The sequence below is a fragment of the Melanerpes formicivorus genome, unplaced genomic scaffold (assembly GCF_026170545.1).
Source record: "Melanerpes formicivorus ecotype bairdi unplaced genomic scaffold, bMelFor1.0.p_v2 SCAF_60, whole genome shotgun sequence".
Classification (NCBI taxonomy): Eukaryota; Metazoa; Chordata; class Aves; order Piciformes; family Picidae; genus Melanerpes; species Melanerpes formicivorus.
This window is the reverse complement of record NW_027142412.1, coordinates 4247800-4268697: the sequence shown is the minus strand read 5'-3', so window position 1 is coordinate 4268697 and position 20898 is coordinate 4247800. Positions and strand designations below refer to the sequence as shown.

The window sequence follows — 20898 nt, the reverse complement described above, 5'->3', positions numbered from 1 at the left end:
GAGGGCCGTGGGGATGTCCGCGGCGGAACTACAGCTCCCGGCGTGCTTCGCGGCGTGCGAGGACTACGAGTTCCGTGGGGCCCGCCGGGAAGGGCTGCATCCGGGTCCCGGCCACTGCTGCGGGCGACTCGCCGCCATTACAGGGCAGCGGCGGCCGGGCCGGGGCGGCGCCGAGGAGCTGGTGGGGGCCTGGGTGGTGCCGACCACTCGGGCGGCAGGCAGCGCCGGGCCCCGCGGGGCTCCTTGAGCAGCTCCTTCTCTCCTCCCCCGGAGCCCCGCAGGCCCGGCCCGGCCTTCCGCGGCCTCCCCCGGTTTGAGCGGAGCAGCGAGAAGATGTCGCCATGAAGGAGGCCGAGTCCGCGCTGCGCCGCCCCCGCCGGTCGCCCCCGCGGGCCATGAGCCTGGGCCCCCACCGGCTCCGCCAGCGCCCGTCGTTCCCCCCCGTCCAGGGCCGCCCCTCGCCCGCCGGGGCGCCCGTTGATGCTGCAGAGCCCTCTCGGCGCGGCGCCCGCCCCAGCCTCCGCCATGGACAAGAGCAGCCCCTGCGCCTCCGGGCCGCCCGGCTCCTCGGCCGGCAGCAAAGCGCAGCCGCCGCGATCCGCCTCGGCCGGGCCTGCCGCCGGGGAGTCTAAGCCCAAAGGCGGTAAGAGCCGGACCGGGCCCGGCGGGGCGGCCCGGGAACGAGAGCGGGGTCTAGCCGCGTACGGGGGGGCCGAGGCCGTTAGCGGCCGTTCGGGGGAAAGAAACGGGGCAGCCGTCCTCGAGCGAGCAGAGAGGTTGCGGGGCCGATGGCATTGTGTCCGGGATGGGTTTGGGCGAGGCTGAACTTGTCCCTCTCGAGTTGCTTGTCTCCGCTGGGTTTTAACAGGCACCGTTTGAGGTCACTGCTTGGTTTTGCTTTCTTTTTCCTTCCTCTCCTGGCTTTGTTCCTGTTGGGTGAGCTGCAGTTCCTACTCTCCTCTTCCTTTAAGGATTAGTGCTTTATCTCCATTAGCCTCAGAGTAGTCAGCCCCAGAGACAGAGCTCTGGTGCTCTAGTAAGAACGTACGTTGGCCAGAGCCTGCTGGGAGAACCCTTGGCTTCATTCCCCGCTGAAGTCGAGCCTGCCATCTATCCTCAGGCCTTGTATCGGTGCACAGCATTCCCCTTCCTGCCTGTGTTTGAGTAACCTACTTTGCAGCGGCTCGGGTTGGTCGCGCAGAGTTTGCTCACCTGGCCCCCCAGCCAAGCGTGACGCCTGCCATGCAAACGGCTGGGCTTGCTGACACAGCAGCTCCTGGGGAGCCTGAGACCTAAGCTGCCTGAACCTGTTCGGGAGCAGGGTGTTCCTAGCAGACTTGGGATTTACTTTTCCTAAAACCCAGACATGGGGCAGTAGTGATTAAAATCAGTGGCTTTAGTCCCTGAAGTGTGTGTGAAAGTGTCATCAGGTTCCTACACCACCGTCACTGCACTAATTCCCTTCCTCCTCAGTGGCTTGTTTCAGGCACGCTACTCCGTGTCTGAGGAAGCAGCAGTGTATTCCAGAGGGCTCACAAGTGAGCATCCCAAAGGTGGTGATGTCGTTTTGGCCCTCCTAAATGGCCTTAGGGGCAGGGTGGATAAGTATCCCCTGTGCCTCTGCCTGTGCCTCAGCTGATCTTGCACAGCATAGACTGGAGCAAGTCTGTGGGAGGTCTCTGTCAGTAAGCTTTGATTTCAAACACATAAAAGTCGTCTTAAGAAGAAGGTTTAGGACAGTCATTTCTGGAGGAAATGCTAGCTGATCCTAGCTGATTTGCAGAGGTTCATAGCATCAGAACAGGACCTAATGCACGAGCCTTGCTATCCCTAGCCACTGTTGTTATTTTGCAGTTCCTTATCTCGTGCTCCTAGGGCAAAGACGATGAGCAGGCACTGCACAGCCTGTCCTCAGCTGTGGCTGTGTCCTGGTAGCTGCTGCACACAAGCTGCTGGCATGCCACCAGGTTAGGATTTTTTTCTTAGCTCCTCATGGCTCTGCACATAGTTGAAGGGCTCTACCCTGTTGCTCTCCTGTTCCAGGAAAGGTCTTTGAGATGGAAAAGGCAGAGGTGGAGAGGACTTTGCTATGAAATGTGAGTTACTGTAGTGACTCCCAAAGGCTCCAGGAGTTGGTTTGGAAGGACCTGTGGTATGTCAGGAATGTGTGTAGAGCAGCTGACTCACAGCTTGATTCAGACTATTAGCAGCAGGAAGGCCTTGCCTCAGCTGAGGTACAAGCAATGCCAGAGCCTTGTCAAGACCCACTTTAGACTGAGCTTGGCTGGGGTTGTTTCTTTTCCCCAGCTGGTGACTGCAGAGAAACTGCAAGGTTGTTGTAGATAGAGTAGGCATGTGCCCTGTGAGCACATTCACTGGGGCTGCAGGTTCAAGAGAGTGGTTGAGCTGTAAAGCTCCTGAACAGCTCAAGCAGTTGTCCAAAACTCTTCAAAATGACTTAATTTTTGACCAGACAGAGTGGAGTTGATTAGAGGCTCTTCCCTAGAAACACTCTCAGGAAAGGTCTATCTAAACAACCATGCAGCCAGCGCTGGGCACACCCTCCCTCCCTGGCAGCTCCTGGTGTGGGCTCTCCCTGATAACTCAGCTCATGGCTTTGTAGTCTGCAGCACAGCACCGCAGGCGCTGGGGGAGTTACACCTCTGTGCTGCTGAAGGAGTTGGTTTAATGCTGAATCAGACTCATGGAGAACAGAGTAAATGGCCAGCTCTGGTGATGCAGGTTGTAATGATAGTGTCCTTTTGCTGCTGCAGGCAGAGACTGAGCTCTGCCCTGTGCCAGAAGCAGCAGACCACCACAGACCCCAGCCAAGTCTCTTCTATCACTTAGCTTAAAGTGTAAGTTGGATCCTCAGTAGTGTACAACACCATACAGGGCTTCTAGCCCACTGCCCCCTTTTTTTTGGGAGAGAAATCTTAAAAATGATGAAAAAGTGAGACTTGTTGAAAACCAGCCTGGACAGGGGAGTTCTTGCTGGGTCTGGAGAGTTCTGATTCCAAGCTTATCAACATAACTCCTCTGCAGATGAAGCTGAGGCAGCTGGTAGCAAGGCTGAGTTAAAGGTGGGTAAGCAATCTGTTGTGTCCTTGGGACAATTCTGGTCTGGTTAAGATGGTAGGAAGTGCTTTCATAGTATCAATTTTTTGTTGTGGCCATCTAATGAGGCAGCTGCCTGATGGATTTTTCTGCTTGTGAGCTTTGTTCCGGCTCCTTTGCTTTGTGCTTTCCCTGCTGTGCCCTGTGTGGGGTCAGTGGTGTGCTGGGTGTCCTTCTCTGTCAGTTCTTGTTGCATGGGTTGCTGGACATGGTACTTGGATGTTGGATGTGTGCCCTGCAAGGCCAAAGCTTTGGGTTTGTGCTTCAGGCTTGATGAGCATTTGCTGGCTCTGTAGGAATAAAAAGGTGTTTTAGAACAGATTTGGATGCTTTGGGGTGCTTTAAGCTTAGGTGGCAGAACCAAGCAAACCCAGGGAGTGGGGTATTGCAGGGTGGGGAAGCTCCAGCCCAGTGCAGGCAGCAGCACATCCATGTAAGGGCACAGCGTGCGAACCGCTGGCCATCTGCAGGGAACGGAGTGAAGACATGAGCTGGGTGTGCTGGTGCTCATCACCTAATGCTCCTGCACCACGCTGGGCAAAGGAGAAGAGTTGAAGTATGGCCAATGCCTCCTCCTCCCCTGGGCAGCTGTGTGGGCTGTGAGGTGGTTTGGGGTGCAGCGGGGCAGCTGCGCTGTGCCGGTGAACACCAAGCAGCCTCTTCGCCCAGGCCCGAGGGGAGGTGTCCCCGGTGCGGGCCGCTGGCTGGGGGCACTGATGGGTTTGGCTTTGTGTTGCAGATGGCAAGAACACGAGTGGGTCCAAGCAGCGCTACCACCGGCGAAGAGAAGCCTGCTCCTCCCGCCATGAGAACTGTGCCGGCCAGCCCCGCCGCGCCGCCCCACAGAAAGGCAAAGCTTTTAACAAGATGCCCCCGCAGAGGGCAGGCGGCGGCGGAGCCGGCAAGCCTTTTAGCTCTTCTAATGGTGGCAGACGAGATGAGGTGAGAGCCAGAGCGCCTCGGAGGTATGGCCTTATGGCCTGGGACCGGAGGATGGCTCTGAGCTGCCTAGATAGCTCTGTGTCCAGCTTCTGGGCTGAGATGCCGGAGTGAGTGTGAGCGGAAGGACCTGGTGACAGCAGAAGAGGAATGCAATCAAAAGACCGTCCGAGGAACGAGTGCCTAGACAGGCCGTACACGTAGCTCGTGACACAGAGGGCCTGCACGGAAGTGTCTAGCGATACAATCTCTAGCATTTAAAGTGTCTAAGCACTCCAGTGCATGGATTTGCATCCGAGAATGGTGTTGGGAAAGTAATTCTGTTAGCCTTGGTGACATCAAGATGACATTAAACCAGACTGGCGCTTTTGTGCTGATCTGGCTCTAAGCACTGCAGATTCGTTGTGGGTTTTCACTGATACTCTGACTTCAGTTTTACTGGCTGAGCAGCACTGCTCATCCAAGTTCCTGACTGTCAGAACTTACCTGCTGGCTCTGAATTCCAATCTTTCCTTCAGTATATGAAAGCTAAACCAGCCAGGTATAACCTGTGCCAACAGCCGTCAGGCTTGTGTTACTGACCAGCTGCAACACTCTTTGCAGGAGTGGGACAGCTTTCTTCTCCTGCTAACCTTGACTGGTAGGTTTTGGCAGGTGCGTTCCTGTGGGCTGTTTTTATGCTCTCCTGGTCATCGTGGGGTAGGTTTGAGCTCCCTGGTTCTCACATAGAGCACTTTGCAGCACTGGGATGGGAGGTGAGCCAGTGGATGCTGTGCACTCCGTGCAGAACCATGGAGGGGTCTACGTGGTAGCTCCTGATGAGGCTTTTGCAGTCAATTCTAGCAGGTTCTAACCAACGCTGTTGTCTTGTAGGTAGCAGAGGCTCGACGGGCAGAGTTCAGCCCTGCCCAGTTCTCTGGTCCCAAGAAGATCAATCTGAACCACTTACTGAACTTCACTTTTGAGCCCCGTGGCCAGGCAGGCCATTTGGATGGGAATGGACATGGCAGCTGGGGAAAAAGGAACAAGTGGGGACATAAGCCCTTCAACAAGGAGCTCTTCCTGCAGGCCAAGTGAGTGGAAGACTAACAGGGGTCTTAGACCTCTATAGAGGCAGTGAGCTGTAAGGGATGTTCAGGCAGGGAGCTGTGTGACCTTGACTACTTGTATTGATTTTTCCAGGCTGAAGTTACCTATTTGTAGTATTCTTAGTGGTAATGACTATACTTGAAAGGGATGAAAATCTTACCAAGTTGTCATCTTTACCCATTTACAAGGTATCTTATGGAGTGAGTCCTTTAGATACAATCCAAGTACAGCTCTGCTCTGATTTTCTAGCGCTGCTTGTGGAGTGTGACTCTCCACGTGGGAAGACCTACGTGGTTGCCTTGCAGGGGTGGTAGGGGTAGCAGCTGCTGGATCAAAACTAATCTGAATTAGTAAGTCCCAGAAGTAATTACTCATGTGATTCTTAGTTCCTACACTGCTGGTGATCTCACAAGGCACTGGGTGTGTGGCATGCCCCAAAGGTCAGTGTAGCAGTGCAGCAGCAGCAGTGCTGTTGGCTGGAAGTGCTGGTGGCCACTTCCACCAGAGCTGGAAGCCTGTGCAGAGCTCCTGTGTCTGATCTCATTAACAGTAGTGGAAGCTATTTTCAGCATTGATACCTTGGGGTTTTTCCTGTTGTTTTTGGCTTATTGCAGAGAAGTCTATTTGCAGGAACCCCCAGTAGCTGAAGGTTTTGTGAGCATATTTTTTTCCACCTGTGGATTCCCTGCTTTTCAATAGGTGCCTGATGGAGTTGGCTGTTCCCTGCACCTTTCTGGAAAACCACTCTGCTGGCTCATTGTGTAGTTAGCATGTGGCACTGTGTCCAGCTGAAATGAGACACACCTGGAAGGCTCAGTGGGAACTGAACTCTTGGGTTTTGTTGGTAGGAGTTACTGACTGCATCCAGCAGTTTTCTGCTGGGCAGAGAAGCAGCTCAGAGTCCTGCAGGTTGGTTCTCAAAGAAGTTTCAGAAACAACTGAGTGGATCATCTGTCTCTTTGCCTCTCCCCAGCTGCCAGTTTGTTGTCTCTGAAGAACAGGACTACACAGTCCACTTTGCTGATCCAGATACCTTGGTCAACTGGGACTTTGTGGAGCAAGTGGTCAGTTGTGATGGGATAGATAATTTTTTTTAATTTACTATTTTTATGTTTTTCTCCTCCTCCTTCTTAAGAAACTCAACCTAACTGCCTCTGTATGATGTTATGTAAAACTCATCTGGTTTGGAGCTGAGTCCTCTTCTGTCACTCCCACAATCCTGGGAAGGATCTGTCATTGAATATATTATGAAATACTTTCATGACAGGAAAAGAGAAGTGCTAAAATCTATTAGGAAAATTAGCAGCAGCTTCTTGCTTTCGCAGATGGGAGCTCATCAGAAATAGCATCTGACATTCTGCAGACAGAGTCCTTCTGGTGGAGGTACCAGCAGAAAGCAGGCAGGAGTCCATGGAAGAGGCCCAGGGTGTAGAGCTTGGGAGAATGATTATGTGCATAGGTGGCCCATCTTGCCTAGCAACAACATGGAAAATCTCCTGAAAGAGATTTGTGATCAGAACTGTGGGTTGCCTCAAGCAGAAGCTTATTATCTGCCAAGGCTGGTCTTGGTGTGTGGTGCAGCTGGAGAGGAGGAAGGTTTACTGCTGCCTGAGGCTGTGAGGGAGCTGGAGAAGATAGGTGCTTGTTTGGCAGTTGTCTGCAGCACACAGATGCTAGCAAGCATCTGGCTAAACCTGCAGGTTCAAGGGAGTAGGTAAGTGCAGTCCTGCAGCCAAACAGGCTATACAAGTTAAGCAGTTACACAGGGTTAAACAGTTAAACAAGCCTGCTTGGGTAAGTGAGGCAACAGCTTGTTTGCAGCCTTCCTGGGGCCTGAATTCAGACCATGAAGATGCTGCTAGCTGTTAGGAATGAGGAACAGATGAGGGGAAAGGTGACAAGAGCCAGGGGTTTTGGTGTCATTAAAGGGGAATGTCAGATGGGTGGCTTTGAAGCTTGTTCCATGTGCAGTCTGAAGAAGTCACTTAGTTCACAGGGTACTTCATCGCCTGGGAAATCAGCGGAGCCCAAGGAGCCGGAAGATTAACGTGTTAGAGTAGATCTTATAGGTTGCTTATTGTGTAGCACAGCAACTGATTTCCAAGTCTAAACCTGGCATTGTTCTTTCCCTGTGCCCTTCCAGCGAATTTGCAGCCACGAGGTGCCCTCTTGCCCAATCTGCCTGTACCCACCGACCGCAGCCAAGATCACTCGCTGTGGGCATATCTTCTGTTGGTCCTGCATCCTTCACTATCTCTCCCTGAGTGAAAAGGCCTGGAGCAAATGCCCTATTTGTTACAGCTCTGTTCACAAGAAGGATCTGAAGAGGTGAGATTGGGTATTCATTAGAGATGTCTCTTAGCAGAGTGGTGTTTCCCTGCTAACTCTCTTCTCACGCGGCAGTGTGGTTGCCATGGAGACACGGCAGTATGCAATCGGTGATACCATCACCATGCAGCTGATGAGGAGGGAGAAGGGTGTTCTGGTGGCACTGCCCAAGGCTCAGTGGATGGATGTGGTGCAGCCTGTGTACATTGGAGGTGAGTGTGCCTGAGTACTGCTGCTTGGCATCCTGCTCCGCACTGGGGCTTGTGCGGGGGGGATTTCCCGTGGCAGTGCCAGGTGCCACCTTAAACCTGGCTGCAGGACATGGTGCTCAGCAGCTGAAAACCTTAATGGCCACCTGGTAATCATAAGCTTTCTATCCACCCTTTGTTTTCTGTGAGGCACTGCAGGCTCCTGCCTGCTCAGGCATCCTGTTGAGTTGTTGTGTGTTTTGCATTGTACAGTCATTGGTGTGACTCTTGCTGCTTTTCTTGGCTCTTCAGTGTCCTCAACATCTTTTCCTCCTGGCTCATTGTACATCTTAGGCACAGATACTTTTGCTAAGCTATTTCAAGGAGGTGTTCTTCAGCAAGGTTTTCATTGTCAGCACTTGCCCAGTGAAGTCTGTGAATAATAGGGGAAAATAATCTAAACTATTGCCAACCTGCTCTGTAGCCTGACTTCAGCTTTCTCCAGTCAGTGATGTGACTGGCATGTCATCACTGAGCTGTTGGCATCACAAACAGCTGAAGAGCTTTTTTCTGGGAGGCTGCTGCTCTGAGGACTCTCTTGGCTCTCCTCGTTCAGCAGCACTGCTGGAGGCAGGCTGTGTGCTGTGACACTGGGGAAAGCCAAGTCCTAACACCTGATGGGGACCCAGCCTGCAGGCTCTCTGCTTGCCTGCCTCTTAGTATTTCAAAGTGAGCACTTTAAATGCTTTCATAAAACAAAAGAACAAATGTGGAATTTGAGACCATTCTAAAGCCAGGAAAGTCGACATTGCAGAATACCAAGTTAGAGAAGGGTGGGCCCTTGGCGACCAATGGATGTGTGCCCTGGTGAGACCACACCTGGAATACTGTGTCTGGTTTTGGGCCCCACAATTCAAGAGAGGCAGGGATCTGCTGGAGGGAGTCCAAGGGAGAGCTACAAGAATGACTGCAGGACTTGAACAGCTCTGCTATGAAGAGAGACTGAGAGCCCTGGGGCTGTTTAGTCTGGGGAGGAGTAGGCTGAGAGGGGAACTGATCAATGTCTATCAATAGCTGAGGGGTGGTGTCAGGATGAAGGTGCCAGGCTCTTTGCAGTGGTGCCCAGTGATAGGACAGGGAACAGTGGGTACAAGCTGGAACACAGAAGGTTCCACCTCAACATGAGGACACAATTCTTTATGGTGAAGGTGCTGGAGCAGGCTGCCCAGAGAGGTTATGGAGTCTTCTTCCCTGGAGACCTTCAGAACCTGCCTGGATGTGTTCCTGTGTGACCTGTCCTAGGTGACCCGTAGGTGCTCAATGATAGAATATTAATATGTGGAGTCTGCCTCAAAGTCTTACTGAGTATCAGCTGTCTTGGGGTGGATTAACTCAACAAAGACCCTAAAAGAAACATCAGCTCAAACTGGTGCTTCTGCATGTGTATATTAATGATGTGGTGCTCCTGTTCAGATGACCAGCACAGCCTGTATTCAAAGCTGCTTCTGGCATCCAGGGAGCAGGTCTTGCAGCTGGTGATTCTGGAGGAGAAAGCAGCATTGCTGAAACAGTACGAGGAAGAAAAACATACCCCAGAAGCTTGCTTTATTGAGGCAGCTATCCAGGAGCTGAAGGTGAGAACCTTTCTGGAGGCTTTTAGTAACTTTTTTAAGAGTATGTGGAGTTCTGACCCTAGGTTGGCTGTACAAACTGCGTGTGACTGTTCTGGTCTCCACCACAGATGTCCTAGCAGGGTGGTGATGTTTGCTGCTAGAAGAGCATTATAAGTCCTGGGTCTTGAATCACAGGTGTCTAGTGTGATGTTCCATAATGCTTTGGTGTTCCTTCTACACTTGTAAAGGAGTTCTGCTTTCAAAGGAAAATGTGCTTCCCAGACGTTTCCAGAGGTTCCAGTTAACCTCTGTAGGGCTGACATGAGCAAACCTGTGCAGTGTTCCTTTGCAGAGCCTTTAGGCGTCCTGCAGCAGCTGTGCTTTTTGTGCATGAAACTTGTTCTCTTCTGTAGGAGCGAGAAACAGCACTCTCTGTTGCCCAGGGTAAATGCAGTGGCATTGCTGGACTTAGTGCAGCTGTGGAAGAATTGGTCCTAGAAAGCTCCAAGGCTGTGGAGCCTGCAGTTTCCCAAGAGAAGAAGGTGGGTGACAAGTACGCAGATTTTGTTAACACTTGAGCTGTGCCCGGAGTGGTGAGCTGGTGCTAAAGGTTTTTGCAGAGCTTATGGTCTTTAGGGGAGGAGGTGGTGTGGTACTAGCTGTGTGCTCTTTGCTGTGCAGTGTGGTGTGGAGTATCTCTCTGCGTTTGATGAGGAGCTTGTAGAGCCTCGCTCTGATTTGGCAAGTTCCTTTTCACCTGTGGAAGCTGTGGAAGAAGAAGAGGCAGTGTTGGATGAAGAGGAAGTAGCTGATGTGGACACTGTAGTGGAACCTAATTTGAACACTGCAGAAGAAGCAAATCCAGCTGAAGAAAGCTCCCAAGAACCTAAAGATACAATTGGCAGTAGTCATCTTGGCAGCTCTCCTTTTTACTATTTCTATCAAGGTCAGTACAATGAAATCCTGGGCTCGAGTGGGGCAGATGACTCCCTGGGGATCCCTTGTGAAGAAGGTGTTTGTTGCTTCATTAGATGAGGCAAGCCCTATGAATCATGTCCCACAGAGCTCAGAAAGGAGGTTTCATGTCCTTAGCTGGAGTGCTGTGCAGTGGGGAGGAGGGCAGTGGCTCTGGGCATGACGTGTGGCTCGGCCCTTGCCTTGCAGCAGAGGACGGGCAGTGCATGTACCTGCACCCCGTGAACGTGCGCTGCCTCGTGCGGGAGTACGGCAGCCTGGAGAAGAGTCCCGAGAAGATCACCGCAGCTGTGGTGGAGACAACTGGCTACTCCATGACAGAGGTCAGCACCTCACCTTCCTGGTCAGGAAAGACCCTTGTTGAGCAGGCTGAGCATGGGAGCTGACCGAGGAGAGTTGTCATGGGTGGGCATGCTAGGCTGTGGTGGGCATCTGTGCAAGGAGCAGCTCTTCCAGTGGCTTTTTGACAGGTAGACTGCAGCCCAGCCTTTGTTCTAGAAGGTAGGAAGTTCCAGGACTAAGAGAACTGCAGGCTCAAGATTGGTTTCTGTTAAAGCTGTCTTAAGAAAATCCTTTTCTCATATAAGACAGTAGCTTGAACCAGACAAATTATCTTCCTCAAGCTGAAAAAGCGTTCTCTTCTTTCTTGAACAAGCAGTTGTTGGTGAGCATCAAGGGTAGAGGTGAGACATAGGGAATAAAAAGGATGGAAAGAAACTCCAGTGTTTGAGATGGATGGAGTGAAGGTGTTTAAGGCACTGAAGTTCTGAAAGAGGGGGTGGGGTTTTAATTCTTTCAGATTAAGACAACAGTAAGAACTGGCATGTGCGGCGACTGCTGTACATTATTCACCTGCAGTTTCTTGAGTGGTTGTTGGTTCCTGCTGCCGTTTTCCCATTTGGTTTGCTGACTGGTGGCTGTTCTGGTGCCACAGGCTGTCCCTCACTGAGGCAGACTGCAGGCTGCTGTGGTAATGTATCTGCTCTCTTCCATCAGGATATAAGACAGCGGCATCGCTACCTCTGCCACTTGCCCCTCACCTGTGAGTTCAGCATTTGTGAGTTGGCTCTGAAGCCACCCATCATCTCTAAAGAGACTTTGGAGTTGTTTTCAGGTTGGTACCACCTTTCTAGTAGGCTCTGTTGTGTATCCCTGAGGGTGAGGAGGAAGCTACCTTTACCTCTTCATGGCAGAAGGCAGCCATAGGCAGCAGCTTTTCTCCTCTTGCTCCAGCTGTCTGATGAGCACTGGACAGAACAGCCCCAGTTCAGTGTTCTGTGGCCAGGGTTGACACACAGCATACAGCAGCCTGACTGGTTGGGAGAGCCTGTGTTGCTGGCATGCATGTCTGGTTCCTCGGGTGCTCTGACTGAGTCCCTTGCACTGGAAGCAGAGGAAGTGTTGCCAGAGCACTGCTGAGGGCTTGGTGTCTAATGCTGGCCCTTGCTTGCAGATGACCTGGAGAAGAGGAGGCGCCTGCGGCAGAAGAAAGCTCGCGACGAGCGCCGGCGCGAGCGCAGAATTGAGATGGAAGAGAACAAGAAACAGGGCAAATGTAAGTCATGGCTGAGCATCAGTGGTGGAGCTCCAGTCAGATTCTGAGTTGCTGAGCTGATTTCTTGAGGCGTAGGGTGAACTCCAAGGCCTTTAGTTTGTAGTGTGTACTTGGAGCAAGGTTCCAAGGTAAAGTGAAAACTACAGGGTGTTAGGATGTTGGATGATGTTACGCAGCTGCTGCATACTTGCACATTGTGGGAGAGACAGAGGGCATTTGAGGGCACAGCTGTCTCCAGGCTGTGTATAGCTCTCAGGGTTCTTACCTTCTGTTTTTCTAGTAATCACGATGTAGAGTGAAAAGTTAAAAAGGGAAAAAAATATGCCTAGGGACTGCTTCCATCCAGCAGCAGAGCTTGTACTGATCTCTAAGACAGAGGGTGGAAAGAAAACTGAGTTTGGCACCTCCTGGACTCCTGAAGCAGCTTTGCATACTTACTGTCCTCCCCCACGTTGTGTAGTGCTTTAATGTAGAACTTCTTTCTAGATCCTGAGGTCCACATTGCTTTAGAGAATCTGCAGCAGTTCCCTGCTTTTACCTCTTGCCCTGGAGAAACTACCAGCATTGATCATCAGAGTTTCTGTCTGTCTCCTCTTGGCAGAAGCCCTGTGTCTCAGACAGGTGAGCATCTGGAAAAGCACATCACACCTAGCTGTTGGCCATTCTTTTGGGATCCACTGCTCAGCTTATAACACTCAACATTCTTAATGCTGATCAGAGGCTGCTTTGCTCCTAGCTTGCCCATGAGGCCATATAGAACAGGCTGACATGGCTCAGGAATGTTCTGGCCCTTTGCATTTTACTGCCTCTACTGCAGTAACAGTGAGCTCTGCACTGTACTTTTCCCCATCTTTCAAACCTTTGCTGAGGCAGGAGAGTATTGAAGGGAAGAATAGTGTATGTCAGCAGCACACTACTGCTAGTTTTTCCTTCTACCCTCTTCATCTTCTCCACCACATTTGTACTAAGTAAAACATAGTGGATGAGCACTCTAGTGGTTGTCCACTGATGCTTTAACAACTCTTTATTCTTTAAATTTGTAAAAACCATGAATTACAAAATATTCTTGCATGTTTTTCTCAGGAAAACAAAACAAAACACCCAGCTCGAACAACCCCACACAGCAGCCTACAATAAGCAAACAAAACAACAAAAAACCACCAAACCCTGAAAATCAACCCAACTTGAATCTCCTTTAAATGAAAAGACTGAGGAGTTTTGAGAGGTCCCACTGTGACTGATGGGTGGAACTGATGAGATAAAAATGGTTAATTAAATGAGAGAATAAAACTCTCCATTTTGTCCTGATACGCAGCACAAGTACCTTTGCCAGCCTCACCTGGCTTTAATGATCTGCTTCCTCTGCAGAATCTGCTCCAGCTCCACTGTCATCTGCTTCCAGCCAGGTCAGCCCACTGCTCTGTGGCAGTTTAGAAGAGGAGTCTCCCTTCCCTTCCTTTGCCCAGGTAAGCCATGGAGCAGAGGAGAGCTTGCCAGAATTACTTGTGGCTTAATGGAGGATGAGTCTGAGGATACCATAAAAATGGTGTGGGATAAATCTTACGGAATTATCGCAGGACTTGAATGCTTGAAGGGCTTCCTAAGTTTACTTGCCCCTTAGGGGTGTGTGCAAAAGTCTTCTAGTCCATAGGGTTGAATCATGTCTTGCAACTCTTTTTGACAGATGTTGAGAGTTGGAAAGGCAAAACCAGAAACGTGGCCCAAACCTGCTCCAAAGACCAGAGGTGAGAATATTTGCTGCCACTGCTACAGGTTCTGTGCAGCGAGGCCTAAGGAATCTTGGCACTTCACCAGCAATGGGGAGTGTGGAGGGGCATTGGTACTGCAGCCTTCTGCCTCTCAAGGCCCTGTCCCTCTTTCAGATGAGAACACTCTGGCACTGCCTGTGCCAGTGGACAGTGATGGGGAAAGTGACAGTTCTGACCGCATGCCTGTGCCCAGCTTCCAGAACTCCTTCAGCCAAGCTATTGAGGCAGCCCTCCTGAAACTGGACAAACCATCCACTGCTGAGCATTTGTCAGGTAAAAGGCAGGGGGGAAGGCAGGAAAACTTTCTGAAGTTACAAAATTGAATACTTTCCCTTCTTCCTCTGGGAAAAGTGAGAGTAACAGTTTTGGGGACCAAAAATTGGCTGCAGAACAGTTGTGAAAGTTGTCAGGTTGTGGTTTCTGAAGAGCTCGACTATGGCTTCTGTTAGCTTTAAGCAGCTCTTAGTGGGAGCTGAGATCTTCAAGTAGGGAAGAATCCTGTTCAGGACAGAGATGGCTTTTGACAGTCATGTTTGCCACATCCCTAGTGGAACGTAAATTAAGGTTTATCTGCAGGAAGTCCGGGTTGTGCACTTTCAGACTGAAAATAGCTGAACTCCCACTTAAGTTTAACCAAAATGTCAAGGTGACTGCTAGCTAAAATTTCAGATGAGGGACTCTGAAGGAAATTGAGATGAATTTGAACCTCCAAGTGTGATGCTGGCTGATAAAACTCAGTTTAGCTTTGGCTTTTCTTTGGAGACCGCACTGAATGATGGAGGGAGTTGGAGGGGGGGAGCCTGGGAGTCTCAGTGAAATTGAGTATTGGCTCCAGTTGTGTTTGTCTCAACACTTGTCTCAAACTGCTGCATGCTGGTGGTGGGACAGCAGCTTCAGAATCCAGCTAGGCATGTTCATGGGTGTGTGTTAGATGTGGTAAGAGTCTCTCTTAGCTTGTCTGCAGTAATCTTCTTAAGCTGCCTGTGCTCAGTGAATTGGTAGGAAGTGTCCTGGACCCATGGAAGTCATTTAGGTGAGGGCAGACCATCTGTAATGTTTGTGTGATGTTCCTGTTCTGTGGGAAGAATGACTCTGTCATTTTAATTCTTCACAGAGGAGAAGGGAGGCAAGAAAAGAAAGAAACAGAAGCAGAAGCTATTGTTCAGCACCTCTGTTGTTCACACAAAGTGATTCTGCTATTCAAGAGAAGTTTCCTCTCCTGGTTTTCTTTTCTTTTTGCTTTGTTTTGCTGCTATAGTTTAAGTATTTAAATTTGAACAGACTAAACTTGTGGTTCCAGGACTTCTGGGAGGTTCAGGAGGAAACCATGACAGTGTATGTTGAAGTAAGATCTTTTGATGCCAGCTGCTTAATCAGTTTGTACTGAAACAAACTTTTGGAAGAAACCTCCCCAAGATAAATCAGCCAAGGCTTACAGCTGGTTCTTTTGGCCTAATAAGCAGTGTGAAATCCTTCCCAGCTGCGAGCCACTGCAGTGTTACTGGAGTGAGGGGGCAGAGACTGTGTGTCCCTAGAACTAGTGACAGGCAGCAGCCCATCTGATGTGACAGCAGCGCTGTTCCATTCAGGTTGTCACACTACTCTCCTGAGAACCTGATTTCTGCTGCACTAGAAATGGGCAAAAGAGCTTCCTGGCTTTAGGGAGTTAGCTGCTACATTTGTTCTTTTTCTAAAGAGGAAGAACTCCTCCTGTTCTCCTGGCTTGGAACGATTTAAAGCTGAGGTGAGTGTAAAGCAGAACTTGGCTGCTTGGTTTGAAGTCACTGGATGAATCTATGTTTCTAAGGGTGTGCCAGCACTAGTGGTAGCAGCAATCTCCTGGCTTCTCTCAGTTGTTCAGCTTTGTTTTCATGTGGGTGAGTGAGGCTGCTGATTTCAGTTTATTTTTTGCCAGCTGTGGGCTCCACGTTCTTTTGTAAGCTGATCATCTAGAACAAACACTCCACCCTAGGGCTTTTGATATAGCTACCTGAATGACACTGGCTGCTCTAGAATTGGAAGAACAACTGATAGCTGGAGTCCTTAGACAAGTTTTATCCCCAGCAAGAAACTGGAGGGTCTTGAACTGGCTAAGGGCCTGTATCTGCTGGGTTCTGAGATGTCCTTCGGTCTGCGCTAAGCACCTGGAGCTACCAACACCTCTTCTGGAGCCCTCCCTGCTTTCACTTTGGGTGGTCATATTCTGCACAGCTTGTGGTTTGATTTGAGCTAATGAGTTAAGTGGTGTGGATTTTGTGGAATAAAATGAACTGTAGGTGTAATGTACCAGTGAAGGCCAACAGTTGCAATAAATCATCTGCACATGCACTTGCAGTCCTGCACCCTTCCTGAGCTGTCAGTGTGGGGCAGAGGTTCAACCCTTACCTTCCTCCTGACAGAACTTGGGCCAGGGAGCTGCTCTCAAGTACCACCTCATGTACAATGCAAGACTGACAGTGTCTTCTGCTCCCTTTGGCCACACTTGCACCAGTGATCTGCCTGCACTTGCCCAGGTGTTGATGCTGTGACTGGACTGGGCAAGGAGGACACCTGTGTGACTCCTGGGGGCACAGATTTGAAACCCACTGATGAAGTCACTGCCTCTGCCCCTCTTTATGTCAATACATTGAGGCTTGGTTTCAAAGCAGTAGGCTCCACACAGTACACGTGCTTCCTCAAGACAGCTGTGTGCCAAAGAGGACACTTTCCAAAGCTCTGTGTGCAGGAGACACCTGCAAAACATTCTTGGCAAGCAACCTGCTATCACCTGGTCACAGTGACCTGCATTTGATGGAAGAGGCTTGGCAGCATAGTGCAAAGAAAGCAAGACAAGATGCCTGACAGTGGTAGCACACCTTGCTGCAGTGCTTTGTGCACACAGGGGAGTTGCTGGTGAGGGCAGAGAAAGCAGCTATGAAGGTCAAGTATGCAGTTAACTGCCTCCACAGTACTATTGATTCCTGTAAGTGATTTTAAGCCATGGGACAGGAGTAACTACTTAGTGTCTAACCAGTACCTTGTGTTCTACTATCTCTACACACTTCTAGTCTCTTTGCATTGGGAAGAGACACAGAAAGGCTGGAGTTGGTGCAATTCACCCCCACCTCTCACAGGCACTAGAACAAGGGCAGTGATGCAGGCAGGGCACTGTCCCTTCTGCTGGGGCAGTCTCCACAGGACAGCATCTTCAAGTTGTATCTTGTTTTCCCATGGATTCAAGAGATACCAGCAGTGCTCTTTTCCTGTTAACTGATTTGTGTAAACTTAATAAACATCTAAGCAGTACCTGGACCTATGAGTTTTATAATGGGTTGGATGGAGTCAAGCCTTACAGCTCTGCCTTGCATTCCCTGCCATGTCTGCCACTGGTGCTTTTGTGACTCCCAGCAGTGGGCAGCCCTGCAGATGAGATGTGCCGTGGGAGAGAAGGTCAAAGCCAGGGAGCTGTTGATGACTTTTCTGTATTGAAGGAGTCTGACTGTAGTTCTTGTTCATGCCAGCTGCCTAAAGCTCATTTCTACCTCAGCATCAATATCCCACTGAGCTGCTACACACCTTGGGAGGGAAGGTCGTTTTGGTTCCTGGAGTGAAACAGGCAAATAACCTATTTAAGTAAAACTATGTATTAAAAAATAAATCTTTATTTGACAACACTGAGAATGGGGAACGAAGCCTAAATATGAACAGATGCTTTTTTCTGTCCCCCTGCTTTGCTTACACTGAAGGTAACTGCTAACATCCTGATGACCTAAGTACAGGACAGAGGTGAATAGTAACAAGTAACTTCAGTCTGTCTCTGGGCTGCCATCATCTTCCTCATCTCCACTTTGAGACTGCTCTTCTGTCAGGGAACAGCTCAACAAGGACTTCTGTACACACAGCCTTTCCTCTGCAATAGAGAGCAACAGAGAGTCATTTCTTGGCCTCCTCCACACCCTGGAATATCCTCAGCTTCTAATGCAGGGAGCATTCCTCAGTTCAAGAATTCAGAAGTAGCCCAGTGTACCCTACAAACCACCCCAGGAACTGATGCTGCGTTTTAGGACAGCAGCTAGAGCAACTCACCTTCATTTGTACAGTTTTGCAACAACCTCAGCAGTTGTCTTCTGTTATACTGGATTAGGAATTTCTGACATGTCCTTATGGTACCTGTAGGAGCCCCGAGAACAACATCTAACAATCTACAGAACCAGGTGTTCAGAGCTGCTAGGATATTCTCTGAAGATCATCCTATCAAACAGAAAATGCCCCAGACAGCATCTTTATTAATGCAAGTGCTAACAAAGGGCTGTAGACTTCATCTCCACACTGCTGAGATGAAGTAGTGGAATGGTACTTGCTAACCTGTAGTGCCCATTAATTGTCCCAAGTGGTTAACTTCTGGCAGATGGACAATGCTGTACTTTAAAATACATTTTTAAAAGAAAATAGGGGATTTGTGTTAAATGTAAATAAGAGTGAAGCAGAATTGATGAGGGTTTCAACAAAGAAGTGCTGGTGCCCGTTTATATTCAACTCTGCTCGTAGCAGCTCGGTTGGTGACTCCCGAGACGTGGCCACCGTACCCCCGCAGCAGGATCGGGGTCCCCCGTGCTGGCGGGTCTGGAAGGTACATTAAGCCTCGCGACATCCCCCCCCGCCCCAGAACCAGGGACCCCAGCCCCGGGACAGCGCTGACCTCCAACGTGCAGAGTGTTGAGGGCGCAGGGGTAGCGCTGGTTGCGGCTCTCCAGCTGCCTGACGAAGGGGAGCGCGGAGCAGAGCAGCCGGTACGAGTCCTTGCGGCAGCGCAGGAGCACGGTTCCGGTGTAGGCGTTCAGGTACTTCACTGCGGGACAGACGCACCGGTAAGCCCGGACTCCCAGCGCCCCGGCCCTGCTTGGCGGCGCTCCCTCAACCCCCGAGAGCCCAGAAGATGCGGGGGCAACGCATCCCACCCGCACCTGTGAAGGAGATGGAGCAGCAGGCCAGGCCGTAGTCCCCGTGCACCCGCCCGATGGCATCCCTAACGGCGAGGCCCACCGCGCGGTCCTCGATGCACTGCCGGCACCGCGGATCCTCCGAGACCACTTCGCACAGCACGTACCTGCGGGAGAGCGCGGTGTTAGCGGGATGGGGATGGCCCGGGCCCGGCAGCGGTGCCTCCCGCCTTACCTGTTCTTGAAGCGAACCATGGCGGCGGGGGTGCCCGATCCTGACGGACACCGTGCCCAACCAATGGGGCCGGAGCCCTAGCGTCGCAGCCAATCGTCGTGGTGCAGAGGCGGGGACAGAGGAAGCACTTCCTGGCCCCAGTAGCCGCGCGTAGGCGCGCTTTTTTTTACCGCGGGCCTGTCCGGGCGGCTCGCGCCGGGCCCCGCCGCCTCCCTGCACCCTCCGCGTGAGGGCGCGCGCAACCTGCGGCTGAGGGGCGGCGGGAACGCGGCTCGGCTGGGCTCGGCTGGGCTCGGCTGGGCTCGGCTCGGCTCGGCTCCTTTCCGCTCCCTAGAGGCTCGTTAATTTGGCTGTGTTGCTCCGGTCCACCTCGAATAAGGTAACCCCAGCCTGCTTTGTCTGGTGCCTGTTGGAAGCACAAAGACTGGAAACAGGAAAGCAGCACTTGGCCATAAGCATCTAGCTCTGATGCAGACACTGCACCTGAATGAAGGCCCAGCCGCCCCTGTTTGGTGAGGAGATCAAACCCGGGAGGTTGTCTGAGGCCAGGCGTAGCCCTGGCATGCCTTAGACTCGCTTGTTCCCGGCAGAAGGCATCAGGTGCGAAGGCTGTGAGGAAATGTTTGTGCAAGGGCCCCGCAGCGGGTCAGGCCCAGCCACACACTTGAAGCAAAGGAGCCCCAGGTATCGATTTTGGCCCTTTCGGAACCCGAGGTGCGAACGAGAATCGGACAGACAAAGCTGGGAACAGTTTAAGGGGCCTGTCTTCCTCGCCCTTCCCAGCAGGGAGACCCTTTGGGTGCGCTGCGTCCTCGGCTCCGCCTGCCTTGGCTTGGAGCCGCGGGCGATCGCTGCAGCTCCGTCCCTGTCGTCGGCAGCCGCCGGGAATCTGCATCGATGCTGCAAGTGTAAATAACCCGTGTTGTCCGTGCGTCTGACTGCAGGAGTGCGGCCGGGCTTGCAGCAAGACTGCTGCTGGACCTCTGCCCGCCCGCCCCGATGGTATCCCTATGAAGAGTGAGCTCCAGCTGCCCCAGCTCCTCCAGTCTCTGAGGACTCGGCTAGGACGTAAGGGGGTTCATCTCTTAATACATTTACCCCACTCCACGTAACAGTGCCAGAAGGTGTCAGTGAAGGAGATGGGGCACCACGGCTTCCACTGAGCGGAGTCCGAGGTCTCTGGGGAGGTGGGTGAGGAGAGGGACGGTCCTGAGGCTGCGATCTGCCCTCCGGGGCTTGCGGGCTTTTGCGGAGCGTCCAGTGCCAGCCCGATGTTTGTGGGCGGGGTCTCTGCCTTCCCTACCTTACAAGACTGTGCTCCAGCATTTGTAGCTCCTCAGGCTCCGCTCAGAAAATCGTGGAACATAGCTACTTATTTCTCTAGTGCTTCTCAAAGATGCAGTCTCTGACAGGTGAGCTGAGGGAGCAGGGAGTGATCTGAAAAGATCTGGCACGGGAAGCAACTGAGGAGAGAGGAATGGGGGATAAAGGAAAAGATATGAGGTGGGCACCTGAATGTGAGGTGGGAGAACGAACCTGTTAGGACGGTGTAGAGTTCAGGGGAGAAGCACTTAGCACAGAGGTCCCTGGAGCCAAATCACAAGGGAGTGCTGAGGCACTCTAAATTAAGTGGGAGCTCATTGCTAATTCAGAGTGGAAACATCTTCTTTTAATGACCTTAATTCTAGACAAAGAAAGCAATGATAAAGGCAGTGGAAATCCTGTCCTGGGTGATAAACTTCTGCCCTCTGAAACAGATGCCAGCTCTGCTGCACTTTCTGCTCTCTCCATTAACTCCCCTTTCCTTCACCTGTGATGACTTTTTGAGTTGTGTTTTTCTGGGAACTGCAGAATATCTGTTGCCTGGGAAGAAAAGGCACCAAGTCCAGTGAGGACTTTACAGGAGACTTTTTGTTTTGTGCTGTGATTTAAAGCGACTGGGGAAGTTTGTCAGCATCTGAAGCTGATGCAGACAGAAGCATTTTCTGGATGAGAGAGAGCACATTGCATTGATCCTTGCCATACTGCTTTGTGTTTTAGTGTCCAAACTGGGCACTAGCTGTCATGTGTTCCACTGGTCGATATGCTGAGCACCTAGGTGATAAACTCTGCTCACATTTGTTTGAACCACATCAAAGTCCATGAGGACACTCACAAATTTTACTTGTGGA

General features: G+C 51.3%; 2 protein-coding genes across 2 annotated transcripts; one reads left to right on the top strand and one right to left on the bottom strand.

The window, feature by feature from the left end:
- Positions 1–122: 122 nt before the first annotated feature.
- RNF10 (ring finger protein 10) lies at positions 123–16864 on the top strand. Its single transcript, XM_068161933.1, has 17 exons — positions 123–643; positions 3857–4059; positions 4930–5129; positions 6119–6209; positions 7289–7473; positions 7549–7685; positions 9135–9295; positions 9688–9816; positions 9956–10220; positions 10439–10572; positions 11246–11363; positions 11703–11804; positions 12291–12425; positions 13173–13270; positions 13489–13549; positions 13688–13846; positions 14688–16864. Exons 1-17 carry the CDS (start codon positions 481–483, stop codon positions 14762–14764), a joined length of 2418 nt encoding a protein of 805 aa, XP_068018034.1. The 5' UTR covers positions 123–480; the 3' UTR covers positions 14765–16864.
- Positions 16865–17192: 328 nt separating this feature from the next.
- On the bottom strand, positions 17193–18801 carry POP5 (POP5 homolog, ribonuclease P/MRP subunit). The gene is made up of 5 exons (XM_068161934.1): positions 18728–18801; positions 18517–18659; positions 18252–18401; positions 17639–17722; positions 17193–17462 (listed from the first exon to the last, which is right to left on the bottom strand). Exons 1-5 carry the CDS (start codon positions 18745–18747, stop codon positions 17359–17361), a joined length of 501 nt encoding a protein of 166 aa, XP_068018035.1. The 5' UTR covers positions 18748–18801; the 3' UTR covers positions 17193–17358.
- Positions 18802–20898: the final 2097 nt, after the last annotated feature.

What these genes read in the sequence shown, in the direction of transcription:
- RNF10 (XM_068161933.1), top strand. Translation starts at nt 481, where the DNA reads ATGCTGCAGAGCCCTCTCGGCGCGGCGCCCGCCCCAGCCTCCGCCATG. An exon ending in CAGCTATCCAGGAGCTGAAG is followed by an intron (nt 9,296 to 9,687) that starts GTGAGAACCTTT and finishes TCTCTTCTGTAG; the next exon opens with GAGCGAGAAACAGCACTCTC. An exon ending in CAGTTTCCCAAGAGAAGAAG is followed by an intron (nt 9,817 to 9,955) that starts GTGGGTGACAAG and finishes TTTGCTGTGCAG; the next exon opens with TGTGGTGTGGAGTATCTCTC.
- POP5 (XM_068161934.1), bottom strand. Translation starts at nt 18,747, where the DNA reads ATGGTTCGCTTCAAGAACAG. An exon ending in CTGCTCCATCTCCTTCACAG is followed by an intron (nt 18,402 to 18,516) that starts GTGCGGGTGGGA and finishes TCTGTCCCGCAG; the next exon opens with TGAAGTACCTGAACGCCTAC. An exon ending in GCAAAACTGTACAAATGAAG is followed by an intron (nt 17,463 to 17,638) that starts GTGAGTTGCTCT and finishes TCTCTATTGCAG; the next exon opens with AGGAAAGGCTGTGTGTACAG.